Raw genomic sequence first — 26,006 nt, 5'->3', positions numbered from 1 at the left:
TTGTCAATTCAATCCTAAAATTTCAGAACCCTTTAAACTGAGAAGAAAGAATAGGGAGAATTAGATTGAGATAAATTTATCCTTCTTCCCATCCTTTGTCAAATCATTAAGAATAGCATGTGGGTTAACAGCTTAACAACAGTGCTGTTGAAGATAGCGAATGACAGACAGTTGGATTTGTTTAATGAATGTTGTGACTTTCTGTGTTAGTGGAAAGGAAAGGGTGTGAATGGATTTCTACATGTGTAAGCAACTGCTGGCCAAATGCAAATAAACTGCAGTAATAAGTTTATTAAATATGATTACTAAGGAGACACTGGAGATTGGTTAACCCATGGTTAACCTTAATTAGTACAGCAGTGTCATCCAAATATAATAAGTATATGGTAAACTGTTTGTATTTTCTTGATTAATTTCATATGTTGATCTGAGAAATGTCTGCCATGCACCAGTATGGTAATAGGTATCAAGGGGAACCATGGACCCTACAGGATAACTTTGTGTTATCAATGGACTTATGTATGTTTGGCAGTATGCCAGGATTAATCTTTTGTTCCTGTGTAGACACATCTTAAAATAGCTTTACAAGAAGAAGTCCTAACAGAATAAATACAATGTCAAAGACACGGCTGAGCTAGGATATTTCTCTGAGAGTCTGTGGCCTTGGTTTCTATCAACCATACACTAAAGTTGTCAGACAAACCCAGGAGGGTTGTTTAGTTTGTTTGTCATAATGTACATACAGTACATGTACTTTCAATCACCAATTTAAAGGTAGTTTGAACTGTCATTATTTGTTAACTTTCAATTAAACAATACCTCGTGTACTAAATGATCTCATGGGAATTCTTAAACAGGCAACTGTGTCCAACACTGTGGTAATCTATGTGTATGTTATGTGGGTATTATTGGGAAGGGTGAATTCATATGAAAGAGCTTGAAATATAAAGCTGTGTGCATCACCGTTGGTTACATAACAATGGCTAATATAATGATAACAATTACATGTAGTTGTACAGCGTATGGTGACAAACACAAGTGTACTGCGTAGTGTATAGTTGCATAATAAAATATAGAATTCAGTATTATAATATTTGACATAGTTTCCTTTGTAGTTCTGTGCTGTCACATTCCAATCGTCAAATTGTTAGTCATAGTCAATGTATTGGCATAACCATAGGTAGGTATGTATGCATGCAGGTTTGTTTTGTTGGACTCATTTAATCAACACCAACCCTTATCTACCTTAGTGTAAGTCTCTTACCTACCTTTGTAAGTCACTTACGTATACCTTTGTAAAGGCCTTACCAACCTTTCAACATCATACCATACAGTAAGTAAACTGGAAGTTATGTAATGTTGAAAAAAAAGAAAATGGTCTGTGGCATTGTGTCCGTAGTTTGTCGTGAATCCTACACGGAGGTACAAATTACCAATTGAACAAGGAGTTCTGAACTTCACCTTGGCTCTGAAGTCATTTAGAACACAAATTATGAATACATAATTTTGCCAAGTTGTGTGCAGTTTATAACACTTACTGGTACCATCTTGTGTGCTAGCCATTTGCAGTAAACTTAGGTTAAGAATGTTGTTCCAAGTAATGCTTGCATTCCAAGATAACCCTTAGCTATTTACTGTAATAGTTTTCTGATGGCAATGCAACATGTACGGTATTCAAGGTGTCAATGAAAAGTACATGTCAATAAAGGAGGCCTATGAGATTTTGCTTTCAGTATGATTCGACAGCATTTAATGTGCAATATCCCCAGTGAGTATCAATGAGTTAATCTTAGTACTGTAAACTCATAGCATTACCTGTGTTTTATCAATTGCTCCTATTTAGATGCAACTCCTGCTGAAAGGGAGGAACTGTTTGTTCAGAAGTTGAGGCAATGTGGTGTTCTATTTGATTTTATTTCGGATCCGTTGAGCGATCTGAAGTGGAAAGAAGTGAAGCGGGCAGCACTCACCGAGATGGTGGAATACATTACACACCAAAGAGGCGTTGTTACAGACGCAATCTATCCAGAAGCTGTCAGTATGGTGAGTATGAACCCAAGATACTATGAAATGAAATAGCTAAGTAGATTGAACATACTGGGTCATTTCTCTTCACATATTACTATATTCTGTAATGGTTGAGTACAAGCCTTCAGTACCATTCTTGTCTATAACACCCCATATGCTGCTTTCAGTTGTGTAAGAAAATATCTTTCCAATACTCAGGGGTGACAGAATATGTGAGAATTACGGAAACAATCTAATAATAATTAACTCTGTGACAGGAAAGTTTTGAATACCAGGAGGTTAATGTTAAATGCAAACTGAATAGAAATGTGAATGATCTATGAAAACCTAATGCCGATTCATCATGCATGTCTAGTTTACTGTGATTACTAAATCACAGTAATATGTGAAGCGTGTTTAGAATGTCTAGCTCAATACACATCAAGTCTTCGTCATAATATTTGTAAATATCTTGTTTTGTTAAGTGTTCAGGATAACATAATCACTGCAAGGTCTAATTTGCTTTTCATATCATAAAAAATGCATGATCGGTGAAGAACACACTAATGTATACACATTTTGATACTCAAACATTTATTTGTATAAATTCAAACACAAACAGAGTAAAAGTAAAAGTGCAATGCCTGTGTCAACTGTTTTTTCAAAAGCCCAGGAGGGGAACAGAGTCCATACAGTACATATTACCTACACTGATCTTATCTTGGGAGTTTCTATGGTTATGGAACCCTTTCAAAGCAGGTTGACATTTCTGTTGTCATGGTTACATAATTACGTTCAACCAGATACTTCTATATATAGAAAACTGTCATTACATGGACGGGAATCTTATGAAAATTTTAGAAAAATGTTCGTGTATGACTGGTATGCACATACAAATATTCAATGACAAACTGGTAGGCTGGTTCGTTCAACATGTATCATATTTTATGAAAAATTTATATATTTTCAATATTTTCCACTTTCATAGATATTTAGATCAGGTGGCGTCATGAAATTGATAAAATGAAATTGATAAAATGCAATTTAGACATACACTTCACCTTTTCACTTCAATATAGATGTAGACATTATCTTTTTATGTTGTTAAGGTTGATGAATTCTGCAAACGATTGTGCCATATGTTCCTTCCAAAGTGACTTTGTGGGGAGGGGGAGTGTGGTGAAAAATTGAATACATTGCCTTCCAAGCCGATACAAATGTACAATCGTCTGGATGTATGGCAAACGTTAGTTTACTGACCAGGTGTGCCTTGACCCTTGATGTCAGTGTTCCCTGCAGTCTACTTAACATGTAAACTATCTGGTAAAGTCAGTTTGTCTAGAAAATAGTAAGTCAATTAATGTCATGAACACTTGAAAGTAGTCTTCAAAGAGAGGCCCATCTATGATTGATAGAACTCACTTTTTAGTATGTATCAATATGCAGAGCAGCTGTGTTGCAAAATGGTCATATGTGCTGTCTGCATACAATGGGTTTTGTGACTTTTGCAATTTACCTTTAGTGTGTTCACTATATTTGTAGCACAATTATCATAAATTATATTGTGCTTGAAGTACTCATCAGAAAATGTTATCAGGTGTTACATTTTAATAGAAAAATGGTTGTCATATAAATGATGGAATTTCAGTGTTAGAACTAATCAGGATTAATCTAAAAAAGACTTCAATCAGAGGACATCATTGCAAATGAAATGTTTTGACCAAACAGTACCCTAGATTCTATGGTCCCTTTTAGGTCCAATCATTTCCTACAGCTGTTGGAAAAGACCAGTGCCCAGAGGCTAGTTTTCATTCCAGGCTATATATATAATATAAATGTAACCTAATGCATCATAGTAGTGAAAACTCATTTACAAGGTTTTCATAAAGAACCCTTCATTAGTACATTTCAGATTCAGGAGTACTAAACAAATTGGTGGTGGGGGGTGTCAATCTGTCACTGTTACATCATGTGATAAAGTCAAAAGCAGCAAGGCCGTTTGCTGTGATATTTGATAGGGAAGTTACCTGGTGTGCCAAGATTGAAAATATTGTGTAAGGTAAAAATGTATGATCTAAGCTGTAATATACAATTTAGGTCCAAACTGATATTTAGTCAGAGTTGTGGTTATGGTATATTCTCAGTACTCTGTTGATACATGCATTGAAGAAAGGAAATCAGTGTGTATGGCTAGAGATTTGCTAAGAAATGAAATAATGACCTAACAACCAGGAGATTAGTATCTGGCTAGGGATTGGCTAAGAAATGAAACAGTGACCATAGCAACCAGGAGGTATATGGCTAGGCATTGGCTAAGAAACAAAGCAATGACCTGACAACCAGGAGATCAGTATCTGGCTAGGGATTGGCTAAGAAATGAGCCATTGACCAAACAACCAGAAAATCACTGTACTATATGGCTAAGGATTGACTAAGAAATGAAACAGTGACCATAGCAACCAGGAAATCAGTAGTATCTATGGGTTGGTAAAAAAATGAGAGATAGTGACCATAGCAACTGCTAAAAGAAGTAATTGCTGTAATACAGATTAGGTTTAGGAATTGTTAACAGATATGTAATAAAGCTGTAATGCCAATAATTCTGTTGGCCAGCATTTATAAATGTTATGATATTTGTTAGCATTGACATTTTAACAGTCATCGTGTGAAAGTAGTTAAAGTTTTCATGGTATTCCAGTTCATGCTTGCACCATTCTTAGTTGATTATGTTAGGATTGCTCTCCATCAACACATATAACTTGTAGTGGAAAACTAATTAGACTTGTAATAATATTAGACTTCTAAAGCCCCTTCCACAATACATGTATTCAGGTCATGATTAATAAACTGTGTACACTTATTACCCCCTGGCACAGACCAATATCAACACAACAGCCTTATATAATTTCCTCAAACTTGATGGAGAACATAAAACCATTTACAGTGTCTGTAAGTGTAAATAATGTAGATAGCAACTTCTGTCCTACTAAGACCCTGTATACCTGGGTTCACTGAGGCACTATTGTCCTATAAATCTTGTCAGAAGGATTTTAGTCATGCAGAAACCAACCTGCAACCTACAGATTCAAAGCCAGTCACTCTAACTGTTCGACCATCATGACTCCACACAGGAATTGTCTCACACAGGGCTGACGAGGAATTAAAATTATCTGCCATACACAATGTAGTTAGTCCTTATGTAATCATGGCATTACATCTGTACTGTGTCTGTATACTCATGTCTGTGTACAAACTTGGATTTTCTGAAACCCAGAATAAATTGATATGCTGCTGAGGGGCACTGCCTGGCTGATGTATAAATGCAGTGAGATCAACAGATAGCGTGAAAACAAATTGAATTTTGCACAAACACATTTATGTCAATTAATTCAGAAACGTTGAATCCCATTATAGTTGCATGTCAGAATCCCAATGAAAAATATCACCTTTTATTGAAAGAAATCAGAATTATTTATAGTAAAAAAAATATACCACGTCGTGTATTTAGTATATGTATAAGCTTTGTTTGAAAATACACATAGAATATCTGAATTCATGCTGTCCATGTTGTCTGTAAAAGTTGGAAATTTTAAAGAATGGTGAGATATTTCAGTTATATAATCAGAACTCCATAATCCTGTTATTTACTAGTTCTCCAATCTTTTTTATGAAGTCCTTGTGGTAGGATAAGACCATGCATATATTTATCATTAGGCTGTATTTGAATTGAGGGGGAGTGGGATGGAGTTTACTTGTATATAATGGTATACGTATATATTAATAAGCCATCTCTACAGTTCATGTACTTCGTACATGTCAACATATCTGTAGGGAAGTAAATGTATATTTATAGAGATAAGAAATATAATCCATTGGTATTACAGTAATGATTGTTGTATCCTCTGTGATACTATTATACAAGTAGCCAGAGATGTTCATTTATCAGTGGTTGAATGGTTTAGCTTATTTGCTGCGTACCATCACAGTTATATGTTTGAACCCATGCAGCGCAGGTTGGGTTTTGTCTCTGTATTATGAAGAGTGTTGTTCATTTTGACCCTACCAAACAATGCAGGTTTCCCCTGGTTCGCCGTTTTTTCTCCAACGCTTACTTACATTTGTACATGTACCTTAAAGTCCCTAACACAAGGTACTATACAGTGGGAATCATACTTGTACCATATGACTTCCAAAAATTGATGTGGATTAATAAAGTACATATTGTTAGATATGGTACAATAATCAATATCTAAAAGTAAACCATATTTTATAGTATTTGAATACATTTGCTGTTTGGTAATGGTGAAATGATCTACAACTATCACAAGGAATAAGGTATTGAATGAAAGGTCCCTGTACATGGAACGGTGATGTACATTTATCACACTGAGTAGAAACTGATTAGAGGGTCATCTACATGTACGTTTGTATACACATAGAATACCAGTGATTTGGGCTAGGTTGGTTTGGTTCTAAAGATGGCAATTGTTAGACAATCAAAATAAAAATATGAACTTTTATATTATTAGTTTATAATTATATATAAACAGGGACTATGGTATGTTATTTGTTCATTTATTGATGGCAGAAGTGAAACAAGTTTATTAGTTGTTATAACTATTATAATGAAACTGTGAATGTAAGTCAATATATGATGTAGGAAAGGATTGGTGATTGGGTTTGCTGGAAGCCTAAGTCATCAAATTATTGGCAGTAGAAATGTAATGGTAACACTAGTTTTATAAACTTGCATTTTCAATAAAGATGTATTTTAATAAGATGAGTAAATATGATGGGTAGGTACTGGTAGTTGGTATTTACTGAGATGTGGACTACATGTAGTATATACTTCATACATGTACCTGAACTGCTGTGGTGTACATCTTAAGAAATAAAAAAAATGCCATGTAAACTTTCCCAGTAAGACAAAACTCTTGTGAACTGTGATGGACTTCTATAGATTCATCATCCTACAATATCACAGAGTTCTAATTATCTAATTAGTTTATTTTATTTGTTTTGTGTTTTTCAGTTTTCTATTAACATGTTTCGAACGCTACCGCCATCATCAAATCCTAATGGCGCTGAGTTTGATCCAGAAGAGGATGAACCCACCCTTGAAGCAGCATGGCCACACCTACAGGTACAATGTTATTGATATTTACCTTGACATGTGTTGTAAGTTAACTTTAAACTGATGGGTATGAATAGTAGATATTATCAAGGGATAGAATCATATATAACAAGGTCTCCCTGTGAGTAGTGTGGTTTCTTAGAAAAGTTATCAACATAACAGTACATCATTATCTCTGTTGTGCAAAGTTATTCCTGACACTGTGACTGCCATAGTTTTCTCTAGTCAGGCTGAATACTTTGGCTGTTTCATGCACTTACATTGGCATGTGATTGAACAGTTTTACTTATATAATAACCTTGGCAGGTGAAATGACCTAGATAGTAGTTCAGAGTTTAACCCTAAAATATATATTATGAAGCAGTATACTGGTAGATAGAATAACTGATGTGATCAAATTGTGTATAAAAGTATAAAAGTGAGATTTATGATTGAACGAATGAATGAACTCATTGTTACATTTGTTGCACTAGTCATAATAAGTTGTCAGCTTGTGTTGTAATGGTCTGTTTTTATCACAAACATTTACCTCGAGGAGGTGAATAGGGAAGGGTGCTATGCAACGTAAATTGAATTTTTGAATAGCAATGTGAAAGATGTCATTATATTTGGATCTTCTCAGTTCATATTTGTGCTGTATTCACTGTTAACCGAACACAACATTATTGCAAGTTGCAAAGTAAGCTTTTCAAAATAAGGAATCACCCAGGTTGTGTACGTGGAATAACATACAAGATAACAGAATAACATACAAGATAACAGAATAACATACAAGATAACAATAACATACAATATAACAATAACATACTAGATAACAGAATAACATACAAGATAACAATAACATACAAGATAACAATAACATACAAGATAACAATAACATACAAGATAACAATAACATACTAGATAACAGAATAACATACAAGATAACAATAACATACAAGATAACAATAACATACAAGATAACAATAACATACAATATAACAATAACATACTAGATAACAGAATAACATACAAGATAACAATAACATACAAGATAACAATAACATACTAGATAACAGAATAACATACAAGATAACAATAACATACAATATAACAATAACATACAAGATAACAATAACATACAATATAACAATAACATACTAGATAACAGAATAACATACAAGATAACAATAACATACAAGATAACAATAACATACAAGATAACAATAACATACAATATAACAATAACATACTAGATAACAGAATAACATACAAGATAACAATAACATACAAGATAACAATAACATACTAGATAACAGAATAACATACAAGATAACAATAACATACAATATAACAATAACATACAAGATAACAATAACATACAAGATAACAATAACATACTAGATAGCAGAATATCGTACAAGATAACAGAATAACATACTAGATAACAGAATAACTAACATACAAGATAACAATAAGAATACCATATAAATAATATTAATCTTATGGTATCCCATTAGTTCATGATGATGACATTTGATATTTATCAGAATCAACAAAACCTTACCTTTGTACACACATTTGTGAGAAAGAGAACTAAAAACTGAATATACCTTTGATTACCAGTTGTTGCCATGAACATTTGTATGAAGTGAAATAACAATATAACACACATACATGTATCAGGTAGTACCCCCAAAACTGACAGAACTCTACTTCCTTTCCAACAAGCTCATTGTGTATTTCTCTTTTTTTTGTTTCAGTTGGTGTATGAATTCTTTTTAAGGTTCCTTGAGTCACCTGATTTCCAACCAAATACAGCTAAAAAACACATTGATCAAAAGTTTGTTTTACAAGTAAGTAAAGAATAAATGATATTTATACCTCTTTAAGTTAGATACTGCATTGTTGCAGGTGTTTACTGTGTGCATCATTAATATCAAAGATAAAGAAGTCAAAATGAAATACTTGGTCAGTTATGCATGTGGGGGGGGGGGGGTAATAAATAAGGGTGTTTTGATCCAGATATTGAGACTAAATGATGGTAACTGAATAATTGGATCACTGCCATTGCTACAAGGGTTTCTGGAGCCGGAAATGATTCCCTTTCCATGGGGTCTTGAGTCATATAATGCAATTTGATTTTATTCCAGGGAGAAAGGAGGATATTGCTTTGGAGACTTGTTGGGTGAATTATGTTTTGTTGAATTAGGTGACATCAGACAAAGATCTCCAGGATAGCTTATAACTATCCTTTGGAGATTTGATAAAAATAGAACCTATTTGTCATTTTTAGGTATTCAGTTGTGTTATGTTCTGTTCTGCTATTGATGGTGAATTTTTCTATTGCATACATTTCAGCCTACATTTCACTCAGTGATCATACACTTAATAACCTTATAGAAATCTGGTATTGAAATGAAAACCTTTGAAAAAACACATGTATGGCCCTTGTACTGTAAGTGCATGTTTTCATAATTTGTTTTTTAATCGTCTTTCAGTTGTTGGATCTTTTTGACAGTGAAGACCCAAGGGAAAGGGACTTTCTTAAAACAATACTTCATAGAATTTATGGAAAGTTTCTTGGACTCAGGGCCTATATTAGGAAACACATCAACAATATATTTTACAGGTATGTTATTTATATTTCAAGCTCCTATATGGAGATGGGTGTGTTTTGTGATGAAATACTATCAGTGTTCCTAATCATACAAGTGAGACTTACAGATGGGAACAGTTTCCCTAGTTGATTAATCTAAACAAGTAATTAAGAATATGTTCACCCTGAGTCATGTATATTGTATGTGTGTTTTACTGTCAGTGCTTTCATGGTACACTGGATTATTAAATATAGATAGGGTTTGTGAGTTCTCATTATTAAAAAATCTAAATTTTAAGTTTATATATATGTACATAAAGCTTGTGTAAACAAATTTCTCTTTTTTTATTACTGATAGTGTGCATGGGTATGACTTTCTGTATTAGTTGTCACAGAAGAATTTTAAATTACCCTTTTCTTTTGACACTGGTATAGTGTGAAACTTGATACGTGTGAATCTTTGTAGCTAGAATTTTGAGGGGGTGGTGACATTAATATGATATTATCATGTGTCAGTCAACACTTTCAGCTATCTTCAGTATGTTTGTATAAATGCTAGTCTCTGAATCCATGTTTTCTGAGTGTCATGATGTATTTTTACTTTGTGTTATATTTTGTCATGGTCTAACTGGATCATATTCCATGTTATATCTTGTCATGGTCTAACTGGATCATATTCCATGTTATATCTTGTCATGGTCTAACTGGATCATATTCCATGTTATATCTTGTCATGGTCTAACTGGATCATATTCCATGTTATATCTTGTCATGGTCTAACTGGATCATATTCCATGTTATATCTTGTCATGGTCTAACTGGATCATATTCCATGTTATATCTTGTCATGGTCTAACTGGATCATATTCCATGGTATATCTTGTCATGGTCTAACTGGATCATATTCCATGTTACATCTTGTCATGGTCTAACTGGATCATATTCCGTGTTCTGTTCCTCAAAGGTTCATCTTTGAAACGGAGCATCATAATGGTGTTGCAGAATTACTAGAAATTTTGGGAAGGTATGTGATTTATATTTATACCATATAGAAAATAACGTAACATCAAGACTGTTGATGACTTGAACTCACCTGAGATCTATTATATTGATGTTATTCTGTCTAGCCAACCTGACTAGAAGCCATGGACAGGCAATCAACAGTATTTATTAGAACAACTATTAAAAGTGACATATTAACGCAAATCTTAAGACTACTTTCTGCTTTGTATGTTCTGATGTAGATATTCCTATGCTACTATGAATGGTTGACTAGATGAAATTTCACTCTTTCCATAATGGGGTGGGTGGGGGGTGGGGGGTGGGGTGGGGTGTGGGGGTGATGTTCCTTAATCAAATCAAATGTATTTCATGCTTGTTAAGAATAAATATAAGTATGTATTTTCTTGATGTATGAACACAAATTTAACTACGAGGCCAGTGTTATTTTACTTTTTGTACAACAAACAACAATCTCTGGAGAACAATTGAAAATATTTACATAAGAGGAAGACACAGCCACATCACATATAAGCAAGAATTTTTATCATCTTCTGGAATTTTCTGACTATGTCTACCAGCAAGTATGATGACTCAATATAAGAACCTGAGTCATTGTTGAATGACGTCTTCTTTCTTAGCATCTCTAGCCATCTATGTTTGTGTGATGTCATTCTAGGGGGCCTGACTAAACCTGTGTAGCAAAACAACATTTGTTTTGCCATTATCAAAAATTATCAAATTGTTGTACCATCTACAATATGATCATAATGTACGGGGTGTCAATCATAATAATAACGTGTGTACGTTCTTGATATGTGAAAGTGTCAATATTTACAGCATTACTAATGATGTCATTCTGACATTTCTGGAGGTGTTGATAGGTTTTGGGTGGTGAATTACTAATGATGACACCTTTTTAACTCTGTAGATACGTAATGGTGAATTGTGACACTCTGTCTCAATAGCTTATGAATATGATATAAAATTGTATATGGCTTAATTTAGTGTAACATTTGATTAGATTTTTAGCTATTATTACTATTACGTGGAATGATGAAGTGTCTTGGAAAAGACAAGCCGATCTATATTGAGTCTCAATATGAATGCTAAATAATCACACTACATGAAAATTGCACTAGAACACAAATTTATAGCTTTTCAAATTATATATTTTTTATTTGCTAAATCACTTCATTGGAGAATGGAATGTGTTATTTCTGTTGCTTGAAATATAGATACTTCATATGAAAATTTATACTGCATGTTTTAGAAATGAATTTAAAATGTAGTGTTTCTCCTGATATATACATTTTGATCTCTAGCAGTCATAGACATGCCTGCATTGCAAAATTGATGCTATTTGTGTCATTCTTGTGTCTTCATATTCATTAAAAAAATACTAAATTGTACATTAGTGTTACTTTATTTTGAATAATTACCCTATCACTGTCACATTAATATTATTATAGTTATGAATTATTACATCATATGATTATTGCTAATTTATGTTTTCAGCTCTCTCTCTCTCTCTCTATACCGTGAACCAATTGTAATATATCACAGCATATTATTAGTTTCATTTATCCCCCACAGTTTATGATGCTATAAAAAAACCAGCCTAATAGTGCATCAGATCCATTCTAAACATTTTTCCCCTAAAATTATGTGTAATAGATTATTGTGTGGGAAAGGGTTAGAGTCAAAATATGATAGGAGACCATACTCAATGCTTTGATAGTGATACTTGGGGGAATAATTTTGTCTTGTTTTGTGTTGTGTTTTTTACAGTATAATTAATGGCTTTGCATTACCATTGAAAGATGAACACAAAGTATTTTTATTGAAAGTGTTATTACCTCTCCACAAGGTGAAGTCACTCAGTGTGTATCATCCACAGGTGAGAAGTGTTTCATAAAATTTATGATGAAAATTCAGCAATATTCAAATGAATCAGATCTCTTTTGATCACCTTTGTATATAATTCCAATTCCAGAAAAGATTTCTCTTCATACATTGAAATAAGTAGAATTGTTGTAAGATTTCACATGTTCTGTATCTCTGAGTGAATTTGATGTTACACAACACTATTTTCCCATGACATCTTCTCCCAGCCGTTAGGTGATCAGTTACTTCTTGATGCATTTACGTGATCAGTTACTTTTATAGAAGTCGATGAAAAGGGTTCAGAAAAGCTTTTTTTATCAGGGATAGAATCTGTCTGTATCTAATGGCATTGTATGATTCCAGTGTAGATTAAATATGGCAAAAAGTCAAGTGGTTCTTTCTGCTATTGAATTTCAACAATTACGATAACTGGCATATGTTATATATATAAGACTCCAAAAAATACTTTCTACTAGATGTGTGGAATAGTTTATTTTCAATAAGTTATGTATAAATGACAAATTCCTTCCAAGATAGTATTATGTATTTCTCTGGATTCTTCCACTTTCAGTTGGCATATTGTGTTGTGCAGTTTTTAGAGAAAGATCCTAGTCTTACAGAAAAGGTAAGATATAACATGGACTGTTTGTTAATGTGATGATGAACTGGATTGACTCTAGTGTTATGGAGGGGAGGGGGTGTGTAGTAGGTAAAGTAATGGGATATTATTATCATGGGGGTTTGTAGTAGACACAGTAATAGCAAGTAACTCTTAGCAATGACATAATCAATTCTTCTGAATAATGTAGGTGTGCTTATCAGTAGAGTGTTTCCCATTAGTACAAGAAAACCATTGGATAACAGATTTGTCTACTGTATGAGAAACCATTATGTCGAGATTGTGAGGTGCAATCTGTGTTCATCTATACTGTATGGCTATTGTGCATGTACATAAATAAATTTGGGTTTTCAATTTCACAATGTATTTAGTCACGTTTTATTAAGCAATTTGCAGTTAAGCTGATTGTAATATGTGATATTTGCGCAACAATAGCATACTGTGATATTCCATATTAAGTTGACAGTAAATAAATGATGATTGCCTTATACTTTGGCCATATGACTTTTAAAGCTAAGTATCTGGATATGACATGCATTTCAACTCAACTTGTATTGTCATCAAACACCTATAAATCATGAGAATGGAAATGTGATTTATCTATGTATTTAGTATGTATTGCAAATCTTGATGGTTTTTTTGTATTTTATGGCAGGTTATAATGGGTTTATTGAAATTTTGGCCAAAGACACATAGTCCAAAGGAGGTAAGTGGACTGTATGTTCAAATTAGTTACCTACATAGCATATGAAGTGATACAATGACTAACCATGGATGTTGATAGTCAGTAGATAACCGAAGACATGATAGAATTCACCTCACTAAAGCCACACCTCAGTGTTGATTTTTTTATTATATAGGTGTTATTGTTAGAGTACATACACTGACATTCAAATGTTGATTTTAACAAAGCCAGCTAATGTTGATTGAATCCAGCAATTACTCAGTATCACTACAGTTGCCTCGTGATTTCTACACTATACCATAGCTAATCATGTCTTTGAGACTAAAAATAATCACCATTCTTGATATTGTGTGCTGTCTATTTTCAGGTGATGTTTTTAAATGAACTTGAAGAAATTCTTGATGTGATAGAGCCTTCAGAGTTTGTCAAAGTTCAAGAATCATTGTTCAAACAGTTAGCACGATGTGTTTCAAGTCCACATTTTCAGGTAAGGTCTGCCTCAACCCATTTTAACGGAGTCCAGAGTAATTTTGAATTGGGGGGGGGGGGGGGGGGGGGGGGTGTAAAGTGAAAGCTAAAAGTTTGATATGCAGCCAGTATATGTAAAAGTCAATATATAATTACTGTTATACTCAAAAGAGGGAAAAAACAGAGGGGTTTGTAGATGTTATTTACTGAATGTCTCAGTGAACATAATAACAAGCAGCAGAGATGTTATACAATTATGTTTTCTTATGAATATTGTTTCGTTTTCTTGCAGGTTGCAGAGAGAGCGTTGTATTATTGGAACAATGAATACATAATGAGTTTAATTAATGATAATGCACAGGTTATACTGCCCGTTATGTTTCCTGCTCTTTACAAGAATTCCAAAGCTCATTGGAACAAGTAAGTCAATGTGCTACAGCTTTTTATTGACGTCACAAAAGAAACATCCTAAACTGTAAACAAATCATTCTTTGTGGGTGTGTTTTTGATAAAACATGAATATTTACAAGTAACAGTGACTGTGATGTCAGAAATGTGAAATTCCACAAACAGTTCTGCTTCTCACACCTCATATTTCAAAACTTGTCAGGAGGAAGTATTTTCATAATTTGATAGCGTGTTATCAGCTCTTCATCAGTTTTAGATAGGTGTGTTGTAGTGATCAGAATGTAGAGGTGTGTGTCCTCTACCACTGCATTTAGAAATCAGAATACTTGTATTAAAACAAGAGAAAACTAAGCCATAAATACTTGAATATCGATATTGAAAGTAATATAGTTGATGGATATGTTATCAGCCGTACACTCATACAATAGTAATTTATTTTCAAATAGAGAATGATATTGTTGGTACTTTTTTGTTTATTTTGTTTTGTCTCTATTTTGTTTCTGTAGAACAATCCATGGACTGATTTACAATGCTTTGAAACTGTTCATGGAAATGAATCAGAAACTTTTTGATGAATGCACTCAACAGTATAAACAGGAGCGTCAAAAGTAAGAAATGTGTCTAGCATTGTGTGTTGGTTGGAACGATATGTTGGGGAGGGTTGGTGTGTGCTTATTCAGTCAAAGTGCTCACAGAAAGAATATTTTGACTAGTATGAAATTCACTTTCACCTATGCATTGAGTTATGGTGTTAGGGATAAGTACACACTCTTCTAGAAAACCTGTCTAGATAATGACTTTTCAATTCTCGCTACCTGCAATACAATTCTACACATCACTGTGGAGTCAAATGGAACGAAGTCGCGCGACAACGCGTTCTAATAACGACAACTACACTTCCGGTCAGCTATGCTAATACACAGGAATGTTTCTTTCCCATTTTCAGTTGTAGACATCTCTTGTAATTTTGTTCTGGAAAGATACTGTACATATTTAAATTTCCCACCTCCATAATTATATGAGCTTAAAACGTGCATTTATCTTATTTGTTACAAATTAAACTGTTTGGAAGAAACATTCACGTGTATTGACATAGGTGACCAGAAATGTAGGTGTCGACAAATGCAAGCGCGGTCGCGAGACTGCGTTCCATTTGACTCCTTAGCGATGCATAGAATTGTATTGCAGATAGCGAGAATTGTATATTTCTATCTGTATTTACCTGGCGCATGTGATTTCTTATAATACATGTCATGTTGTACTATATAACCTGCTGTATTTGAGATGGATGAGTTTATCTTGGTTAGTATGATGTCAGCTAATAAAAAAAGTGGGGTATGTTACAGTAAGATGCAAGTATGCATGGTCTACTGGTAGTTTCAATGCTTTGCTTGGTGTTGATAGTCTATTAGTGGAAGTGGGTAGGGGTGGGTGTTGTCTGTTAGGTGTGAAAAGTGTGTGCTGAGTGAGATACAGGCTAGTCAATTTGTAATACTTACATATTGTGGAAATGAAACCCACTCCCTCAGTTAGAATCCTGTTGGAAAACAAGAATGTAGACAGTGTTTTTTTTCATGGTGTGTTTGTCTCTGTGTTGATCTTACTCGTACAGAGAGAAAGCGATGTTAAAAGACAGAGAAGTAGCATGGAATAAAGTCAGTGATTTAGCCAAATCAAATAGAATGGTAAGTTGAAATGTATGTTGTTGTGTCATTTACAAATAGCAAAGTAGAAATAGCTCAATGCATATATGTGACATTTGCATTTGAAATAAGCAATCACGAAAGACAGTGTTAATTCCATGTTTCACCATTCCCAACAAAATATATATGATAGTGTTTGAGTTTTCACAGAGTGAGTCACTAACTCTATTATATATAAGGCAAGGTGTAGTATATCAAAAAATGGATATTGATTGAAAAATAAAATTGGCCCTAAAATAATTTAGCTTGGCTAAAAATGAAGAGCTGCTGTTCTTGGAAAAGTATATTGTGTCAATCAATAAGCCTTATTAAATCCTTGTACCCGGTAATGAGTGTGTACCAAAGCTGTTGATGAGTTCTTGCTCCTTACTACAGAGACAAGAAAAATAATTGGGGGTTTTCCCATGTAGTTAACACTTGGGTCATCATCAAAAATTGGATTCAAACACGTTTTATTATAACTTGGAATAAGTTTGTTTTCCTTTCCAAATATATGCCTCACATGCCCAGAATGTCTCTTGATTTGGAGTTTAAAACCTTTTTCATGGAATTTACTACATTCTAAAACTTTCAGTTGTTCTCTCCATGATGTGTATTTTCAGTATGATAGGATAGCCAAAACCATGTCTGTGGATGCCATGGATCTAACTGGGAATGATCCAGACGACCAGCAGGTAATTGATTCAATGGACCTTGATCAGGAAATAAAGGAAGTCAAAACGGTAGGTAGAGGGCAGTATTCATCAAAGTCAAATAATCTTGTCACTGTTAGTGTTACCTGTTATGATGTATCAGCTATATGCTAGTATTCTGTTCCTCTCTCTATCCCTGCTGTCTCTTCATTTTCTTAGCATGTGATATATGTGTACTGAATTTTATTTGTGTGCAAATTTTGGCTGGGAATGAACAGGGAGTCATGTACAAGGTCAATTTCGAATTTGACAGCCGTGGTCACTGTCATGCCCACATCAGTTTGAAATCTTGACCCAAATTTTTCAGCAACTAAGTAATTTTGAAAATTTCTTTCAATTTCCTCTGTCCCAACCTTGAGAAAAGAAAAAGGGTTGTGTAAACAACAGAACTTCAATAAATGATATGCAATTTTAAGAAACTTAAAATCTTGCAGTGTTAAAAGATGCTTATTGAAGATTTTTGAGTGACACATTACAGTAAATGTAGGCAGGTTTCTTATCTACTGGTAAGATGTCCAGTCCTGGTGTTTTTTGGCCATGATTTCTTGATCTTATAGATAGTTGAGAAAGCAAGTGTCTGACATTACAAATTTTATAAGTTTTACCAACAAAACCCTGTACAGTTAATTAGTAATATTAAATGTCACAAGTTAGAACTTAAAAACTTTGGTAGAGTCTTTTTTAATATCCTGATACCCTTTGTTCCAAGCATTGAATCAATGAATGATGATATATTTAGATTAGGGGAAAAAGTTCATCTCAGATGTGTTTGTAGTTTCCAGTTGCTCGTTTACAGTATAACAAAGGATATGCAAAATTATTGCCAGGATATTATCATTTAATATTCTTAACTAAATAACCTTCAGAGGAATCTGACTGAAATATCTGATCCTTAAAATATCTTTACGGTAGATACGTTCCAAAATTCAGATGGCTTACACAACTGCTTCATTTTGGGTGTGAAGTGACTGTCTTTTAATTCGCTTTATTTTAATCCTAATGTAGTAAATGCTGGCTTCAATGCTTGCAATTAGAAATTACTTGTAGATGATGGCGTCATTGTTTAGTTAGTCCTGGCTTTAAAGCTAAAGTATTTTTGTGTTTTATGACCACCGCTCTTACAAAAATGGAGATATTGAACGGCATAAAAACAACAGAAGTAGTGACTTGAGTAGTGACGTAGATACAAGAATTTGACTCAGTCCAATGGTAGACTACCTGATGCAGCACTCCATGGGTAGACTTTGTTGTCATGACATGCTAATGTTGCCTTTGTCTTCTTCTAAATGTTTTCTAGGGCACTGACCCACTACACTATAAGACATCTGGGAGAACACTCTAATTAGAGAATGTGGGGAGGAAAGGTTCTAGCTGTTTGTGTTCTCAAGGTGTGAGCTCACCATCAATTACCTGGACATGCAGTGCATGTATGAATTCTTTTGGCATTTGTGGGCCATACAGCATGAAGCACATTTTGCCATACCCCTGTTGCCAGGCACAATTTTTTAACTCTAAATCCAGGCATGCTTGGTTTTTTTCAAACTCATATTATAGCCAAACTTAGTGTAGTTCTCTACAACATCATTCTGATGTTACTATCTTTAGCAATAATATTATTTTACTACAACACCTTGTAAAAAGCTAGGTTGGGTTTACTTGCGCAAAGAATTCTTATAACTTTTCTCCCATCTCTTACATCTTGATGCCAATATTTTTGTACTTTTGTGTTTTCTTTTGTATTTTCTGCATGGCATATTTATACTTGAAGAAACGCATAACTCTTTTGCTATCACATTTTAAGGCAGCGAGCCTTCTTTTTTTATTTTGTATTTTTCGAAATAACACTACATAGATTGAGTTTTCCTTGCAGGGTTTTTCTCTAATCTTATCTTCACGGTTTTGTAAAAGAGTATTGAGAGTGATGCACAGTTCTAGCTTGTACTGAGATAATAATGTGTGTGTAAATAACATTGTGTGATTTGAGTGTTCTACTGTTTGACAAATCTAATGAGCAAAGTTTTAAATTTTGAACGACAAATGAGTTGACTGAGAGTTGTTTTTGTCGTCCAGGTGACATTGATAAGAGTAAGTAGTGTGATGTTTTTAGTCTAAAGAATATTGATATTGACAATCACCAGTGATAATATAATTTGATGCAACAATGTTAAATCTATGGCATTCTGGTTGCATGTACTTCTACTTGACAGATACACAACTTAGACTTGAACTTTGAACTCTTGTAGGTTCATAAACCAAGGCCTGAAAACAAGCCACTTCTCAGACGGAAATCAGAGCTCCCTCATGATGCATACACAGCACGGGCGTTGTCTGATCACAAACGTTCAGAGGACTATCTCACAACATCTCCTGAGACCAGTTGAAGATGATCCGGATCAGGATGACCATAGATGGTCAAACATACATGTCTTAAACTGTCCACCCTATTTACCCAATCATTGAACGATGGCTCCTACAGGGTAACACTTAGTGATGGCAACCCTCCCCCATCCAACACACCCCCCCCCCCCCCAAAAAAAAAAAAAAAAACATCTTCCAAAAGTATGTACTTAATTTTGGACCAATGGACAGGCCAATCTAACTGTCATGTAGCTATACTAATATTATTTAGTTGCAGATCTTTATAGCTTTACTGTTTAAGTTTACCCTGTTTGTGATATTTACTAAGGAGAGGACTTAGAGAGTCTGGGATGTAGATGTATGTAGGTTGCGTGTACTAGAACTACTGTAATCAGTCAGTACTTCATAGGGACTTAAATATTTGTAAAAGTGTAGTTCAATAGATTATCTGTTGTCTGTACATGTCTCCATGGCATATACAAACTTGTGTAGACTTTTTAATCACTGTAACCAGAATTGTCTGCAGTGACTGTCCTATTATTGGTGTTTGATTGATAAGACTGTTACACAGTTGAAACGATATGTAGTAATGAATCCTAGGTGATAGTTATTCACTTTTGTAGTGCGGGAAATGGTTCGCAACCAGTACCCACAGCATAACAAAACAATACAATACATTATCCTTTCTATTTGATATCCGTAATATGCATATCAGCCAATGTAAGAGTCATATTATACTACATAACTACATTAATCTGTGGTGCTTTGAATTTGAAAGCAGCTGTGTGCTTTGACCAAAATATTTACCAGGTCAAAGTAACATTGATATCAGAGACCGGAGTACGAAGGCTCACTATTTTAGCATGTCTATATGCTGTATGTAAAGAATAGTAACAGCATACAGTAATATCAATGCTTTTTGTTATTGCCAGTTTTAATCTGAGACGGAGTCCAATCATTTTGAAATTTGTTGCAAGTTTTTGTACAGCCATAATGCATCCTGCAAAAATGTCGTAAGTAATTGTGCAATAAGAACTCCTAGTGAATTTTGTCGATGTCACTTGCAACCTTAAGTCTTGTTGATTTCTTACATAAAATATGTATAACTGAAATGAAAATGTACAACAGTAGAAAAACTACACGAAATACTGTTGTGTGTAGTTATGATAATTATGATTAATATTGATTTAGTACTTTTTCTTTTTTTAGGATCGTGTACTCTTTAATCTTCTCTCTCTTGACAGTTTAATTTTGACAGAAGCCTACCTGTAGTTCAGTTTGCCAAAGCATGCATATAGGACACATTTTGTCCATGTGTATACTGTGTTTTGTGGAGGTAGTATTTGCTTCATCCCTTAGTGACACTCTGTAGCAATGCCTCACAACCACATACATGAACCCATTATTTTGTATGTGAGCCTCATTATGTATGTGGGCCTCCTCATTATGTATGCAAGCTCCTTTGTTTATAATGTGAAGTATGTGATTAAGTATGGACAATGCCAAATATGAGAGACTTAGAAGAGCTTGTTCAGGTAAAGATTGTAGGATGATCCCCTAGTATATTGTCACTTTTGTCTTTTAAAGTCAGGGGGAGTATGTAAAATGTCCGAATTTTATGTTTTAGTAGTGTACAAACCAAAAATATCATTAGTATATAGCAATGGTGTAGATACTCCTTCAATGTGATTATCCAGTGAATATTTTGTTCAGTTTTTTTTTACCTTTGCTTTTTTTCATTTGAAGAAATGTTAATATTAACAATAACATAGGCACAAAGTCCACTGGCTGTGATTTTGTATTGTTGTGTACTGGATTCAAAGAAATCAGTGTTGAATTGAAAGACCTTGTAATTTGTAATACCAAGTCTTTGTCTCCAGTTGTGAATTAAGCTAAGGTAGAGAACTACTAGTTAATTCTACTTACAATGCAGCAGACCACAAGTAATATGCAATGTTTGACCACCAAAGTAGTTTTTTGTTTTGTTTAAAAAAGGTCTTTTAATTTGATAGATTAGAACAATAATGTGAAATGATTCCAAATTTGAAGGTCAAATGTCAAGTTATAGCTGTGGCAGTCTTCTTGATAATCCTGTAATTATTATTGTAATATTGCCTATGAAATTTACCCCAAGACTTGTATGTATTACAATTGCTTTTTCCATTGTCATGTAATATATAAGAGAAGTACTACATAGGAAAAACAACAACCAGTTGGCTGAGTTTCAATTGTATTCAGAAGTAGAAAAAAGAGACTAAAATTTCCCTTGTGTACATTATTATTATTATTGATAATAAACTGTTGGCCTCTTGTGCCCATTGTGGTATTTTGTAGCGTATAATGTGCTGCTTGGTTTATGATTCATAATGTCCTGTCACTAGTATATAATGTGCTGCTTGGTTTATGATTCATAATGTCCGGTCACTAGTATATAATGTGCTGCTTGGTTTATGATTCATAATGTCCTGTCACTAGTATATAATGTGCTGCTTGGTTTATGATTCATAATGTCATGTCACTAGTATATAATGTGCTGCTTGGTTTATGATTCATAATGTCCTGTCACTAGTATATAATGTGCTGCTTGGTTTATGATTCATAATGTCATGTCACTAGTATATAATGTGCTGCTTGGTTTATGATTCACAATGTCATGTCACTAGTATATAATGTGCTGCTTGGTTTATTCATGGACATTGAAGAGAGAAGAGACTCCAGCATCTATGATTTATGATTCATATGTGCTGTCACTGCTTCCTACCGTCAATCAAGCAATTCAAGTTAAGGGTCCTGAAGTATTGTCCAACTTTGTCTACTTGCTATGATACTTGTCCATGCTGCGGTATCCATATTATCTCGCCATCTTTTGACTATTATTGGTTTGTTATGGTGACAGCAGACACTATTGGTAGCTGGCTATAGACATTGGTTTCATCAAACTTGTCATGGCTTTATGTTAGTGTCTACCAGTCACACACACACAAGCCAATTTCATTGAAACCATACATAAAAAGAGACATGCCATAGTGAGTATATACACACCGTTTACTCACCTATTGGTAATCTATTTGAAAGAAAGTAGCTATGGTGTCATAAATACCATACTTTAGCTGTGAACCTCTAATACATACACTAAAATCAAGTGTCTACCAAAAATCATATGTAAATTTTCCCAGACCTAATACCATGATCACTGTTCAAATGTTAAATTTGTACCTCATAATTGTTACTGTAATATGTGTAATACATGTTGTTTACATGAAAAACCGAGTGCCATATTCTTTTTCTTGTATTTTCAATGATCACAATACTGGGTTTAAAACTAAGCCAAAATCAAGCAGTTCTGTTACAGAACTGTCCAGTAGCTGTTACACAGAAGGTTAGTGTAGGTGTCAAGTACAAGAGTCTTTAAGATCAAATATGCCTGAATTACTTTCATGTAAAGTTTGGGATATGTATTCAATGAAGACTTATCTTGGTTGCCACGGAAAGGGTGTTCACCCCACCTCCACCCCCACCCCATTATCTACAGTATTTTTCTCCTCTTATGAATCCCTTTGACCATGATATGAAGCAAGGTAATGTATTAGACATTTTGAAGACATTGTTTTTTTATGAGGTTTTGTTCCGTCCAATTTATGGAAATGTGTCTTGAAACAAACACCATGAAGAAGTTCGAAAATGAGTTGAATGACAAAGGTTATCTTACACAGGCTGTTCAACTTCGTAAACATAGCATCGAGCTTCCAATCTGTCCTGGATGATGATGATTCTTGACAGAATGGCAAATTCCATAGGTACAGCTGACCTCTAGGTGGCGGTATTATAGATGGCAGGTAGTGCAATTCATTTGCCAGTGGATGTGTCTAGTATAGAAACCTAGTTTAGTATACAAATCCGTTGATACATGTATTGGAAGCTATAACTAATTATTCATATGTTTGTACTATTTTCATTACTCGTACACATGTTGTTTGTTTGTTTGTTCATGTGTGTATTTTTGTTTGTACGTAAACGGTTCTTGGGCTCCCTGTGGAAATACTTTTAGTCTCCAGTGACGTTTCATGAAAGTATCGAGCCATGTGTGTTGTGGTATACTGATCATGTAGTGGGTGCAATGGTCATTACTCGTACACATTTTGTGCGTGTATTTTTGTTTGTACGTAAGCGGTTCCCGGGCTCCCTGTGGAAATACTTTTAGTCTCCAGTGCCGTTTCATGACTGCGACAGAATCGAAATAATTATGTAAAGTGTGATTGATATAAGCGACAGACCAGCTAAAACCATAACCACGAGGGTAATAATATTGTTCCAACTCCTCAGAGATCGTTTGCACACATCAACACCACAGCAAGTACACATTTTTATTGGAGTTTCTTGTCCATCTTTTTCGTCCAGGTCAACTATCGCGACCAGATAAATGAAAACTGCAATGACTATTTCTAGAACGATGCAGATGGATACGGCTAATGTGGTCAATACTTCTAAACTCGTTGTAATTGATGAAGCCAACCCAACGGCTTGAAGAGTAACTAACATACCGACATGAGTCACGAATAAACTAAAATCCAATATCCCCATTCCTACTGTCTTTATAGTGGCAAATCCATTAAATGAACCATACTGTTGAGAAATAAAAACAGAAAAGAAAACTTTAGTTTCAATTTTATTACAGAACCACCTGTCCGCCAGTTTACCCTGAGAATTGAGGGATTCTGACTTATGTCAGAATTCATATAACCCAACCTTCTAAATTTGACCATGTCATTTGGTTGCAAATTAAAAACAGTATGCGTCTATGTACATGTATATACTTTGACATGTGTGAACTTGGTATAAATGATAAAACAGAGACTACAGCGTTATGGCACTATTGGCCTTACTTACACGTTGACACGATAATGTGCATTGCGTTATACATGTTTCATGTTCAAAGAAAGTTAAAATGTAAATAAATCGCGATTGATTCATATAAACAAGTGCCATGATATTCAAGCCACTGATATTATCACGTAGATGTTTCCTTTACACCGTCACTGTTTGTACAGCTGATTTTTCAGGCGTTGTTCGATATAGTTTAAATGTTTTGATATCAAGCATCATAATAAACGTATCATGTACAAGACGACAATTTGATTCCCAAATGCTTGGAAGGTAACTTTACATGGAAGTTTCTGTATGGATTATAATTGGTTGTCTATCATCGTATCATCGCTTTTCGGTTACCAAGTCTGCGATCCATTGCCCAACAAATTCGAAAATTTGTGACTTACGTTACAGCTTTTAATTACTGTCTTTGTCTATACATAATATGTATGTTTAAGCTTTTAATACTGTTAAAGTTTGTAAAATACGAAACGTAGACCGTTGTCAAGCAATAGATATGGACTATACGTCTCCTAGAAAATCTCTGACTGATTGTGTAAGCTGTGTTCAAAGTTTCAACAATACAAGAATAGAAAACAAAAGTACGACAGTTATTCTTAAACACCTGACCACAAAAGAATACGCAACCATGAACTGGATAATTTAGCAGCAAACCTTCTGGTATTAGAGTGAAAATACATTTCAACACACCCACCTTTCTAGCTGGTTCTCCTTCTACGTTCCACACAATGGTAGGGTCCAGTCTATCCAAGGAAAATTTTCCTCCCTCTGTTGGCCCCACTAACTTATTGTCAATCTCTGACTTCAACAAGATGGTCTTTGGATCCAAGCAAAATATTCGTCCAAGAACATTGCGAGTAAGTCGATTCTCTGACAACCATATTTTGCCACTCATTCTGTACTCCCCATAGCCCATTCTTCCAGAAATATTGCGACCTTTTGTCTCTAGAGCTGTCGGCAACTGCAACTGTGAACTATTTTCCATTAGATCTGCCATGGTATATTGAATGATTGATCAATTAAGTGACACAAACAAATACAGTGGATACTGTAGAACTCGCAGCAATCAGAGCAGACCCTTATCGTGTGGAAGTTGAGAAAGTAAATGTACAGTGTTGGTAACCTTTTGTTTTGTGTTGTTACAACGACACGCGCCCCCAAGATTGTTCCTGTCGCCAATGTCTATGATGTCACAATCATTTACATGTACCATGAAGTGCAAAAATAGAATGGACTTTTGTAGTTTGGCTGACGGACACAATTATATGTATGTATGTATGTATGTATGTATGTATGTATGTATGTATGTATGTATGTATGTATGTATGTGTGTGTATGTATGTATGTATGCATGTATGTGTGTGTATGTATACGTAGCTTTGTATGTAGCTGTGTATACAGTGTGCATATGACATGCGTACACAGACAGAAACAGACACACACACTGACAGACAGACAGACAGGCAGAGAGACACACGCACACACATACACACACACACACACACATCACGTGGTGGAAGTAGTGAGAAATAGCCAATACCTTTAGAAACTGTCATCATGGTAGCGGCGATGGGATTAAGT

At 34.4% G+C, this 26,006-nt stretch overlaps 1 protein-coding gene across 2 annotated transcripts in view; it reads left to right on the top strand.

Annotated features, from left to right (window-relative positions):
- The window catches only part of LOC144453406 (serine/threonine-protein phosphatase 2A 56 kDa regulatory subunit gamma isoform-like), a 29,104-nt gene extending 7,238 nt beyond the window's left edge, over positions 1–21,866 (top strand). Inside the window, exons 4-18 of one of the 2 annotated variants that reach the window (XM_078144693.1) lie at positions 1,844–2,043; positions 7,040–7,150; positions 8,884–8,976; positions 9,622–9,752; positions 10,684–10,743; positions 12,510–12,618; positions 13,177–13,230; positions 13,880–13,930; positions 14,277–14,396; positions 14,670–14,797; positions 15,292–15,393; positions 16,398–16,470; positions 17,091–17,210; positions 18,478–18,568; positions 19,424–19,541. In XM_078144693.1, the coding sequence (XP_078000819.1) occupies positions 1,844–2,043; positions 7,040–7,150; positions 8,884–8,976; positions 9,622–9,752; positions 10,684–10,743; positions 12,510–12,618; positions 13,177–13,230; positions 13,880–13,930; positions 14,277–14,396; positions 14,670–14,797; positions 15,292–15,393; positions 16,398–16,470; positions 17,091–17,210; positions 18,478–18,522 (1,397 nt within the window). In that variant the 3' untranslated portion in view covers positions 18,523–18,568; positions 19,424–19,541. Of the gene's footprint in view, positions 1–1,843; positions 2,044–7,039; positions 7,151–8,883; positions 8,977–9,621; positions 9,753–10,683; positions 10,744–12,509; positions 12,619–13,176; positions 13,231–13,879; positions 13,931–14,276; positions 14,397–14,669; positions 14,798–15,291; positions 15,394–16,397; positions 16,471–17,090; positions 17,211–18,477; positions 18,569–19,423 lie in introns of both variants that reach the window. The other variant, XM_078144692.1, reaches the window with a different exon arrangement.
- The last annotated feature ends 4,140 nt before the right edge of the window (positions 21,867–26,006 follow it).

This window comes from Glandiceps talaboti, chromosome 2, assembly GCF_964340395.1.
Source record: "Glandiceps talaboti chromosome 2, keGlaTala1.1, whole genome shotgun sequence".
Classification (NCBI taxonomy): domain Eukaryota; kingdom Metazoa; phylum Hemichordata; class Enteropneusta; family Spengelidae; genus Glandiceps; species Glandiceps talaboti.
Note: the sequence above shows the minus strand (reverse complement) of the source record. Positions and strands in the feature narration are given on the sequence as shown.